General features: G+C 48.4%; 1 protein-coding gene across 1 annotated transcript; it reads left to right on the top strand.

Annotated features, from left to right (window-relative positions):
* Positions 1-68: 68 nt before the first annotated feature.
* SNRNP40 (small nuclear ribonucleoprotein U5 subunit 40) lies at positions 69-10,986 on the top strand. The gene is made up of 10 exons (XM_042885611.1): positions 69-311; positions 407-536; positions 793-886; positions 2,305-2,470; positions 3,147-3,269; positions 4,253-4,373; positions 5,094-5,176; positions 5,610-5,671; positions 8,795-8,898; positions 10,548-10,986. Exons 1-10 carry the CDS (start codon positions 69-71, stop codon positions 10,595-10,597), a joined length of 1,176 nt encoding a protein of 391 aa, XP_042741545.1. The 3' UTR covers positions 10,598-10,986.
* The last annotated feature ends 243 nt before the right edge of the window (positions 10,987-11,229 follow it).

Raw genomic sequence — 11,229 nt, 5'->3', positions numbered from 1 at the left:
AATCAATGCGGCAGAAGGCCGTGCTGCTGGCCAATGGGGAACCGGGCGGGCGCGCGCGGCCCGTGGCGATGATCGAGCAGCAGAAGCGAAAGGCCCCAGGCGGCCCCGGCCCAGGCCCTGGTCCCGGTCCCGGCCCAGCTCCCGGTTCCGGCCCCGGCCCAGCTCCTGGCGCTGCCCCCGGCCCTACGCCGGGTCCCGATCTCCCCCTCGTGCCCTCGGCGGCCAAGCGGCCCCGTCATGATCCACCGACTGCTGGCGGAGGGGGCGGAGGGGGTGGCGGGCAGCCCCCAGCCGGTGCTCTGCTACAATCGGTAGGGGCTCTGAGGGGGGCGGGAATGGAGAGGACCTTTTCCTTGTGCCCTCTGCTCCGGCTGCCCCTCACTTCTCTCTCCGTGTCCTCCCGCAGGGCCCCCCGCGCTGCTCCTCGCTGCAGGCGCCCATCATGTTGTTGTCGGGGCACGAGGGAGAGGTGTACTGCTGCAAGTTCCACCCCAACGGCAACACCCTGGCGTCTGCCGGCTTTGACAGGCTGATCCGTGAGTAGTGGGGCCGGGCTTCACTACTCTGGGTGTAAAAATAATTTGTACTTAACAAAATCTCCCACTTTCCATTGTCCTATACAAGAAATCCTACTAAAGCATCAGCCCCTTCTTTCTCATAGCCACCCTTTAGATATGGAAAGGCTGCTCTCACATCTCCCTAGAGTCTTCTCTTTTCCAGGCTGCAGATTTCTCAATCTGAATTAGGTGTATTTTCATACGCTGTTCACTTTCCTCTCTCCTGTTTCTCTAGTGCTATGGAATGTCTACGGGGATTGTGATAACTATGCCACTCTGAAAGGACACAGTGGGGCGGTGATGGAGCTGCACTATAACACGGATGGCAGGTAAGGAGCACACTGGTAGATTTCTGCCCAATCCCCACTGTTTCGAAGGGGAGATGTTTTCTGCTGGACAGAGCCCTGCACAGCACCTCCTCATTGCTCCAGCTCAGCCAGCAGCCCTTGTGACACTTTTCCAGATCAGGAGTGGTGTTTGCTCGAGGCTGAGCATTGACTCTGGAGCCACTTGTGACTTATGAATGCCTTTGGTTTCAGTCTTCAGAAATCTGAGTGCTCACGCTGATGATGTGGGAAAAGCTAATTGCTTCGGGTGGGAAAGAGAACACGTATGTGTTTTTTTATTTCAGAAGGTTCTTCCACCATTGCATCTGAACCAGGAGGTTGTTAGACTTTCCTTTTTCTCTTCCCAAAGAATCATAGAATCACTCAGGTTGGAAAAGACCTTAAAGATCGTTGAGTCCAACCACAACCTAACCATGCTACCCTAAATAACAACCCTCCACTAAATCATGTCCCTGAGCACCACATCCAAACGGTTTTTAAGCACATCCAGGGATGGTGACTCAGCCACCTCCCTGGGCAGCCCATTGCAGTGCTTAACAACCCTTTCTGTAAAGGTTTTTCCTGATATCCAACCTAAACTTACCCTGGCACAACTTGAGGCCATTCCCCCTCCTGTCACCAGTGAGAAGAGACCAACCCTGCTCTGCTGTTGTCGCCTTTCAGGTATTGGAAGAGAGCAATAAGGTCTGCCCTCAGCCTCCTTCTCCCCAGACCAAACAGCCACATTTCCATCACAGACCGTGTCTGAGGAGTCAGAAATCCTATCTATAATTTTAAATAGAAGTGGGGTTTGGTGAAAGCACCTCCTGTGTATTTGTTCTACTGTCAGTCGGCAGACATTTGTCTTTGCACGTTTAGGCGTAGTTCTTAATAGTACTGGGGCCAATTTCATTTAATGTTTTTATCAGATCTTCATTAGATCCTGATGGAGAGTTTGAGTACACCGTCAGGAAACTAGCAGGTGACACCATGTTGGGCTGCAATTTTGCAGATGGATCTATGTAGGCTGAGTTGATGGTCTGAGTCCAGTCACGTGACATTCAACAAAGCTGAGTGCTGCACTTGGGTCACAACAATGCAGTGGTAGAGGCTCAGGGAGAGTGGCTGGAGGGGCGTCCTGTGGGAAAGGATCTGGACAGTTGTAGAGAGCAGCCCCTTTTCCTCCAAACAAAACAATTCAGTTTCCCTCAGCAGCTGTAGCAAGAAAGATGGCTGTAGCAAGAAGGATGTCAGTCTCATTTTTTCAGGTAACAGGACATGATCTTTTCAACCAAAATGAGTGTCTGATTCAGTGGCTCCCACTTAATATTTCAAGCTGCGGCTTCACGTCTGTAGAGTAAGAAAGTGGGTTGGAGAAATGCTTCTGACATTGAGAGTCTCACAGTGGTTCTTCTCCACAGCATGCTCTTCTCAGCATCTACAGACAAGACTGTGGCTGTGTGGGACAGTGAGACTGGAGAGAGAGTGAAGAGGCTGAAGGGCCACACCTCGTTTGTGAACTCCTGCTACCCAGCAAGGCGAGGGCCTCAACTCGTCTGTACGGGCAGTGATGATGGGACGGTGAAGGTCAGTATGTGGAGGCAGTCTACGGTGAAAATAAGATAGGATCTCCAAGAACATAACATGTTCATTTCCATTTAAATTGGGGGAATTCACCTTTTAGTAACTCTCATAGATTTTTATCAACAAATTTTGATTCCAGAAAAGAAATTCAGTCAATCCTCCTGTAAGTTTTTAGATGGAGGTTAAGAAAATTAATCCACTCACTTGCGCTTCTTCTGTTGAACAATGTTAATCAAACAAGTGGAAGGCAAGCAGTTACTGAAATCTTTTATTCAACTGCCTTTTTCCCTCCTATTTTTCCTTAAAACTGGGGAATTCCTGTGTTTTAGCAGCAACAGACTTTTACTGTGGTTTTTGTAAAAATCCTTTGAGGTGTGAAAGAGTGGATTTTAGTAGAGTGGTCTGAGTCTGCAAAACAGAGAGATTTTTCCCCCAGAGGGTGGTGAGGCACTGGAACAGGTTGCCCAAGGAGGCTGTGGATGCCCCATCCCTGCAGGCATTCAAGGCCAGGCTGGATGTGGCTCTGGGCAGCCTGGGCTGCTGTTGGTGACCTGCACGCAGCAGGGGTTGCAACTGGATGAGTGTTGTGCTCCTTTGCAACCCAGGCCATTCTGTGGTTCTATGAAAGCTCGTGTGCAACTCCCTACATGTAAGTTTTACCACCACAATGTCTTTTCAGCTGTGGGATATCAGAAAAAAAGCTGCTGTCCAGACATTTCAGAACACCTACCAGGTCTTGGCTGTAACTTTCAATGACACCAGTGATCAGATCATATCTGGGGGCATTGACAACGATATTAAGGTATGACGCTTGTGTCCTCGTGTGTCTTTCCAACCATGCTCACCTTTTCCATCCCATCAATATTTACTTAGCAGCATGCAAAATGCCCCATTGGTCAAGAACAAATGTGGAAGACTATTGGTTAATTTTACTGTCACAAGAACTGCACTGATCCACGGTGTCTGACCTCTCTCTTGATCTGAGGCCAACAAGCTGAGGTAGTTGTCCCAGGGCTGTCTGCCATGTGACTGGCCACATGTCCCAGTGCTGCTGTCACACACTGCCACTGATATGGTATGCAAGCTGGCAGCTGGTGCTCCTCACAGAGGCACTAGAGCCGTATATGAGGTAGGCTAAAGAAAAATTGGTGACACAGCCACATTCTCTGACCTCTGCTTCGATAACTTGTCACCTGCTACTGAGGAAAGTTCTTATTTAAGAGCACTCTCAGTGTTTCATTCATTTTGTAGCTGAGATTCTCCTGATAGCTTCACAGTTCAGTCAGTCTTACTGTCTCTTTAGCCTCAGTCTCCAGTCTTACCTAGGCATGCGGAGCACATTCTTGTCAGAGGGCCACCACTAAGTGTAACACTGAAATGGTATCTGTTCTGATTGCCCTCTGAATGGCAGTAACTCTTAGAGAAAAAGCAGTGTGAGGTTGGACAGCTGCTTCTCTGTGCCATGGGTCAGTGGAATTTGGGAACTGAGGGAGCTAGGCCAGATTGAAAGGGAATTCTGCATACATAAGCTGCTGAAATTTCATTGTTTTCTGCTGTTGTGGTTGGACGTGTTAGGTAAGAAATAGAGAAAAAAAATTGCCCTTTAGAGGACAATACATAACATTATAGCCTTATACTTCAGCCATTCAGACCTCACCCAACTGAAACTGAAAACTGATTTCATCAGATGGCTGATCAGTAACTGCATGAAATGGTTTGGAAAGAGCGTTGCTGAGAGTCTTTTCTGCCCTTTCTAAGCCACAATCTTGTGTCTGTGCCTGAAAGGTGTGGGACCTTCGCCAGAACAAGCTGACATACACCATGAGGGGGCATGCAGACTCAGTGACAGGCCTCAGCCTGAGTTCAGAAGGCTCCTACCTGCTCTCTAACGCAATGGATAACACAGGTACATCCTATCAAATGTGACAGCACAGCTGTGCAGACAGCTGTCAGCCCCTGCTTTTGAAGAGCTGTGTGTGGCATCTTGGAAAGGAACAGCTGAAATTGGTCAGTGTGCTAAAAAGGGAGAACCGGGTGAAAAGATGGGCAGAATGCAAGCTGGGTGTGCAGAGAAAACTTCAGTTCTCTTTGTTAAAACCGTGACAGTTGCAGAGAGGGAGCAGAAGAAAGGTTTGTTACGTCTCCCAAAGGGTGATGAGCACGCAGGCTGTGGCACAAGTTATTTGCACAGGCAGTTGAACATAATCTTGGTCTGGCTTTTGTCAGTGGTTCGGCTGCTTCCCCGCAGCAGGGAATGACTGTGCTGTTTCCATCTCCCACGTATGGGTGCTCAGCGAAGCTGATCTGATTGGAAGTGTGATCATGAAGTGTGTTAGAATAAAGCAGATGCTCATGGAAGGAGACAGTGGCTCGTCTGTGTAATAGTTGTTTTGGATTTTTCTCCTCCTGTTGGCAATGGTCTTAGGAATTACAAATTGCTGCATTTGTCCTTTCATATTGCAGCTTCCTGCAGCGGGAAAGCTGTTGGTTTAGTTGGTTTCCTTTAGCTTCTGAGGAAACACGAGCATGAAAAGAACAAGGAATGTGACCAGACCTTTGGTCGTCTGCAGCTGATCCTGCCCCCTGCCTTGCTATCTCCAGCTGATTGCTGGCTGCTTTCTTGCAGTTCGCATCTGGGACGTGCGACCGTTTGCCCCAAAAGAGAGATGTGTGAAGATTTTCCAGGGGAACGTGCATAATTTTGAAAAGGTGAGTGTATTGAAGGCTGAAACACTGGTGTTCATGCAACCCTGCAGCTGTCTATTAACTTCTCTGTAAATTGTTTTTTAAGTTCAAGTTTAAACCAGTGAGGCTTTAATAAGGACTCAAAGGAAGATTAATGCACAAAGTGAGATTCTAATTAAAGCTGTAGTAACAGAATTTCTTTGCTCAGTTTGCTGTAATTAGCTGTAAGTTAAGTATTTTCTACACTTGCTATCTACATTGTGTAAAGTAGCAAGGCGATGGATGTTTCCAGCAATAAAATAAAACCTGTCATTACTTTCTCATCTTTTGAAGAGGGATCATTAAAGTAGTGCTCGTGATATTTAAAGTCTCAAGGCGATTTTACTTGAAGTGGAAGGGAAAAGCTGAATCTTCTTTGGAAATCGAACTGTGCCTATTTTTTTTATTGTTGTTTTAGAATCTTTTGAGGTGCTCCTGGTCTCCAGATGGGAGTAAGATAGCAGGGGGATCTGCTGACAGGTGAGTTATCACCGTGTTTGTCTGTTACTGTCAATCCCAAACTATGTTTGCAATCACTCCTGAAACGAGCTGGATCATCTCTAAAATTAATATGAAGAGCCAGAGTTGTGCATGGAGGTGTGAAGACCCAGACAACCCCCTGTGGTAATCTGTGAGCATTGTCTGCAGCAGTGATAGCAGCAATGTGTTCAGATTGCATCAGTGGAGATGCACTGTACTTATTGCTGTTGTCAGAAACCTTCTAGAGAGCTCCGTTTCTGCCTGTGTTCAGTCACTGCATCCAACAGATGGACAAGCAGATGACAGGAGCGTAGCTGGCAGCACATGAGGTCTCTTGCAGTCATAGCAGCAGACTCTTGTGAGACTTTTCTAAAGGCAGAGATTCTGGCAGATTGCTGCAGAGTGCTGGATTGGTGCTGATAATGACCACGAGTATCAGAGCTACCAGGTAGCACCAGTGCTGTTCTGAGGATCGTTTGTGATCCTTACTTTAATTAACAGATGTGAGGAAATTAAGTTGTCACAAAATTAGCACGTACCTGACGTATTTAAATGAGAGATTCTGCAGACTGGGGTAACCAAAGGAGTGGGCAGGGGGAGGAGGGCAGCAGGTCCCTGCCGGGCACTGAAGGTCACCGTGAAGAATACCAACGTGCTGGAGCAGATAGATCCAGGGCCGCTCTCAGTGACATGGAGACAAGAATTCCTGCAGGCCAGAGTCCAAGGCATGGAACAGCAGTAATCAGCAAATTAATGAGTTTCTGATAGACGACAGGGAGAGCTTTAGCTCTTACAGAGCAGATACAGTGGGGCCAGCTGTCACAGCTGAGACGTGACCCTTCTTTCCAGTCCCACTGGGCTGCAGCAGCAGAGCACGTGGTTAGGAATAGCTGTGCCTCTGTGGCCAGTCCCAATGTGGGCAGCCTGACATGGTGAAGTGGGGCTGGAAATACTAGGCCACGAGGTTAGTTCTGCAGATGCTGATGTAGCTGTGTGGTTTGACAGCAACTTTGCTGTGAAATTCGTGATGAGGAGCACACAGCCAGGTGTTGGATGAGGCCACTCAGATCTTCCTGCTGTCTCTGAGTTTTTAAGTTTTTTTGGTTTTGTTTTGTAATTATTTTTTTGAGAAGGAGCATCTGCTGGGAAAGCAAAGCAAGATTAAAAATTTCCATTTGTCTGCATAAAAGATAATTCCCCACTGGTTGCTGTATTGCTCTGTATTATGTGGAGTATGTGTGACAATTATCTGACTTTTTTTTTTCACTGTGAGCCTTTCAGAAGGGTTATTGTAAAATCAGCTGCTTAATGCTTTCCTGCTTTGCCATGCCAAAGAAAAAACATTGCAGCAGAATTCTGTAGTGAAAGTGCCTGATATGATTCTTGCCTGCTGGATAATAGCAATAGCTGTGCTTGAAGAAATGCTGCTTTAAATGATATTCATGACTCAAGTGGGATGCTCCATTTTTTTTTTTTCCTTTTCACATCCTTTAAGAAAATAACATAAAGAATGCCTCTGAAAAAGTCTCTGTTGGCATCCAGTGTCCTCTCTGCTTAGCCAACAAGGATCATAAAAGATTCAGTGCTTTTTGGGGCAGAAAAGAAGTTAATTGCTGTTTCAACCAAGAAACAGAAGTTTTTCTATTTCAACTAAGAGATGGTTTTTGCAATTAGAGGCCTGATTTAAAACCAACCATTGGTCTTCATGAGGTGTGCAAAGCAAAGGGAAAGAGAGCTGGAGTGGTGGCACTCGGTGCTGGGGGCACTGCATAAGCCTGGAGTGGCCCCGCTTTGGATTCAGAGCCTGGGTTGTGTGCAGGGATGTACAAGGGCTGTTGGTCCTGAGCACGTTTCAGCTCACGCAGCTGGGATGTACTGATCACAGTGGCATTTGCAGCAGCCTTCCTTTGGAGGAACGTGGCTGCAGGTCACTTTTACATGTGTTCTCCTCTTGCCTGCTGTCCCTCGTTGCCCTCCCCCTCTGCAGCATCCCGTGAGCAGCCACGCTGATGTCTCTGAAGCACGTGTGTGGCAGAGCTGCTCTCCACACTGAACTCCACCAATTACTGCTCTGCCATTTTCCTCTTCTGCCCCCTGACAGATTTTATTTCAGATGCCACTCACTTATCTAAGGAGCAAAACGAGAAGGCAGGAGGAGCGTAATGCAGAGCTGGCAGCTTTCCCAAGCCACTGATTTTTTTTTTCTGAAGAGCTGAGAACCTGTAACAAATGACATTCCAGGTTAAGGTTGGGAGGGAGGCCGAGCAGGTGGGACGCAGCATCGTTTTGCCTGGCTGTGGTCTCCATATCTGAGGACAGGGCATCGCTTTGTGGACTGGCATAGTGACGGACAGCAGGAACGTGGTAGGGCAGGCTGTGTTCTGCAGCACAGAGGCGCCTTTTCTCTCCCATTTGGAGACTGTAAGGATAGTCTGAATGCTGCCTGGTGCCAGCAGTTTATTTCTGACCCGCTGCACTTGCGGTGCTGTCGGTGCTGTCCTTCAGCCAAGGTGAGGCAGGCGGGCAGGACCTGCAGCAGTGCAGCATGGCGACCCGCAGGAGATTAATCCAAGGGCTGCATGCAATCTGATCGGCCCCTAATAAATGCTGCCAAGTGAATGATGACTTCAGTGGCGTCGCAGGAAGAAATCCATATATAAAGGTTGTTGACTGGGAGGGGTTGTGCTATGGCAGGGACTGGGGGGGAGCACCCAGACTCCTCCTCACTGCTTGCCTGCCAGCCTGAACTGAGAGTCCCTATGGTGCTTGCAGGGAGGTGTTTGCAAGAGGAAGAGTCGTTCTGATGCTCCATGTGTCTCTGAGCCCACTGTGTTGCTGTTGTGCTGGGGGTCTCCGTGGCCTCATCAATCTCAGTGCTGCAGTGCTGAGACAGCAGAGAGGCTTTTAACGCAGAGCTGGCACGTCAGCTCCTACCTGCTCAGACCTTTGCTCCTTTTAATTCAGCAGTGCAGCGTTTTGCTCCTGAAGGCTCCTTGTTTATCCATGCTAACAGCTGTGGTTATTACAGCCTGGGTGGTGAACCGTTGCAGGAAGCAGCCGTTGGCGTGGGAGGCACCTACTCTCCCTTTACAAATGCTTGCTCTCATAATGACTGTCTTGTAGGTTTGTCTATGTGTGGGACACCACATCCAGGAGGATTCTGTACAAGCTGCCAGGCCATGCGGGGTCGGTGAATGAACTGGCTTTCCATCCAGAGGAACCTATCAGTAAGTCCTCCCCAGATCAAGTCAGCTGGGGAAGCAGATTCAGAGCCGGCTGGATGCTGGTCTTCCATAAAACAGCACAAATAGTGTTGGTGGCCCAGACCCCAAGTATTGAAGAACCGGGGGAAAGAAGTCCACTGCAGCCTGGAGCCAAGCCCTGGGCTGAGCAGCGGGGCTCTGCTCGTGGGCCTGGTGACCAGCAGTGCTGTGGAGGTCTGGCCACGAGCTGCAGGTGGCTGTGAGCTACTGCTTCTGCCCAGAGGCCATGGGAAAAGATTTTTGATACTTGGGTTTGGTATAACCATGTATTTGCTGACCACATGATAACAGTTAGAGAAGCCTAGAGGCATGTCTCCAGCACAGGGCCTCTGCCTTTCCCAGAAGCTACAGGGCACAAACGAGGCTCTTTGAGCAGAGATTTCAGTCATCATCCCAGAAGTTCTGCTCCAGGGCAAAGGTGTGGCACTGCATATCAGTGGTGGGTGAGAAAATGCAGCTGGTGGCTTTCTCAGTACAGCCACAATGCCATGGCTGAGACCAGACTTGGTGTCAGTTTCTTAGCACTGTTTGTGGCCCTAGGAGGACCACAGGGCACTGTTTGTTTCTATGGAAACACTCACACCATCAGCCAGGTCATCACACTGCTTCAGCCAAAAACTGACACGAGGCAACCCCGAAGGGAAGCTGAGAGCTCAGTGGTGCTGAGCATGACAGTGTGCAGCAGCCTGGGGGTGGGGATTCGGGGCAGTGAATTATGGGTTTGTTCCTTGGTTATTCATTGCTCTGTCTTCAGATCAGAGACAGTGCTGGAAGAGCAGAGCCATCTTTCCGCTTTGGAGCGGGTTGTTCGTAATTGTGTTCTGCTGAGCTTCTCTTTGAGCATCAATCACTCGTCTGAAAGTAAAAATTAAAAACCTACCCAGTCGTGGCACGTGAGCCCTGCAGCTGATTCCTGTTAACGTCTGGGAACGCTGATCTTGTAGCTCACTCCACCCATCTCCCGTTCTGCATCTGCATGGGGGGGCACCACCAAGCCAGGCAACAGACGTTGGTCTGCAAGCTTCATGCCAACCCCCCACACACACATCTCACAGACTTGAATGAAATAGCTGCCAGGTCAAGAACAGAGCTCTGATGGAGTCCTCGTCACCCTTAACACTTGTGCTTTGCATGCACTCAGCAGCCTTTTAGCCCCTCTGCATCAGGGCTGTTCTGGCTGAGCGCAGCTGCGTTCTGCTTCTGTTCTGACAGCAGTGTGGCCAGGCTTTTCCAGCCAGCCTCTGCCCTCTAGTGGCACGCTGTCCCAGTGGCCGTGCCTGTTCACAGTCTGAATGCTCCTTGCAAGCAAAATAACATTGCAGGATATTTGAGAGCATTACCAGCGTGTTTATGTGTCTCTCTTTAGTGTTTTAATGCTCAGACATTACAGGCAGCATGCCTTTATGTCTGTCTTGGGGCAGGGGAATGGCAGCCAGAGCTCTACGTGCTTGCTGCTGTGCTGCGTGTGCTGAAATGTCAGTGGTAATCCCATGAAGCGTTTTTGGGGAGCAGATGAGATCTGGCTTTAGAGATAACTTACAGTCAGCAGCTAAATCCACGGTGTGTCATCAGCAGAGGTTTCAAACTGATTTTTGTGTTCCTCTCTCCTGCAGTACTCTCTGCATCCAGTGACAAGAGGCTGTATATGGGGGAGATCCAGTGAAGCTGAGAAGATGCTGTGATTTGTGCCCTTGAAGTCTCTGGTTTACAGAAATAGGATTGACTTTTGCTGGTGCCAGCCCCCTCACACTCGTGGTAATGGGAAAACACTGAAGCAGCTTGATGAGACATCACAGGCTGCAGTGTCTGCATGGCCCTGCTGTACAGCCTGGGCTTTTTCCTCTTTTGGGGAAGAAGGAAAACTTAGAATTGAATTGGTTTTTAATTTGGCTGTACAGCGGGCTGCTAAACCCTTACCCAGATCACTTGAAATTTGTGTAATTTGTTTAAATTCCATTTGTGGCTTGTATGTTCCCTGTCCGGTTTCTCTTGGTTGTTTTTATATGGTCAAACTGAAATAGACACCTTTTTACAAGAACTGTGTGGATGGAATTTATTGTTCTGCTTTACTTTTCTACTGTACAATACTAAATCAAAGCCCTCACTCATATATAACCCAGGGAAAACGTATACTTGAACTTCAGAAGAGCAGCTTTATTTTTTATTCATGGCAATAAAAATGACCACACTGGAAATAATTGTCAGGCTACTGCTGAATTCTATTTTCTTGTTTTGAGTAGAGTCAGCCTTCTGCTATAAATAAATGTAAAAGGAATGAGTTCAGGACTCAGCAGT

This window comes from Lagopus leucura, unplaced genomic scaffold (genome assembly GCF_019238085.1).
Source record: "Lagopus leucura isolate 7727_CA_CO unplaced genomic scaffold, USGS_WTPT01 Super-Scaffold_100051, whole genome shotgun sequence".
Lineage (NCBI taxonomy): Eukaryota > Metazoa > Chordata > Aves > Galliformes > Phasianidae > Lagopus > Lagopus leucura.
Note: the sequence above shows the minus strand (reverse complement) of the source record. Positions and strands in the feature narration are given on the sequence as shown.

What these genes read in the sequence shown, in the direction of transcription:
- SNRNP40 (XM_042885611.1), top strand. Translation starts at nt 69, where the DNA reads ATGATCGAGCAGCAGAAGCGAAAGGCCCCAGGCGGCCCCGGCCCAGGC. An exon ending in CACTATAACACGGATGGCAG is followed by an intron (nt 887 to 2,304) that starts GTAAGGAGCACA and finishes TCTTCTCCACAG; the next exon opens with CATGCTCTTCTCAGCATCTA. An exon ending in TAACGCAATGGATAACACAG is followed by an intron (nt 4,374 to 5,093) that starts GTACATCCTATC and finishes GCTTTCTTGCAG; the next exon opens with TTCGCATCTGGGACGTGCGA.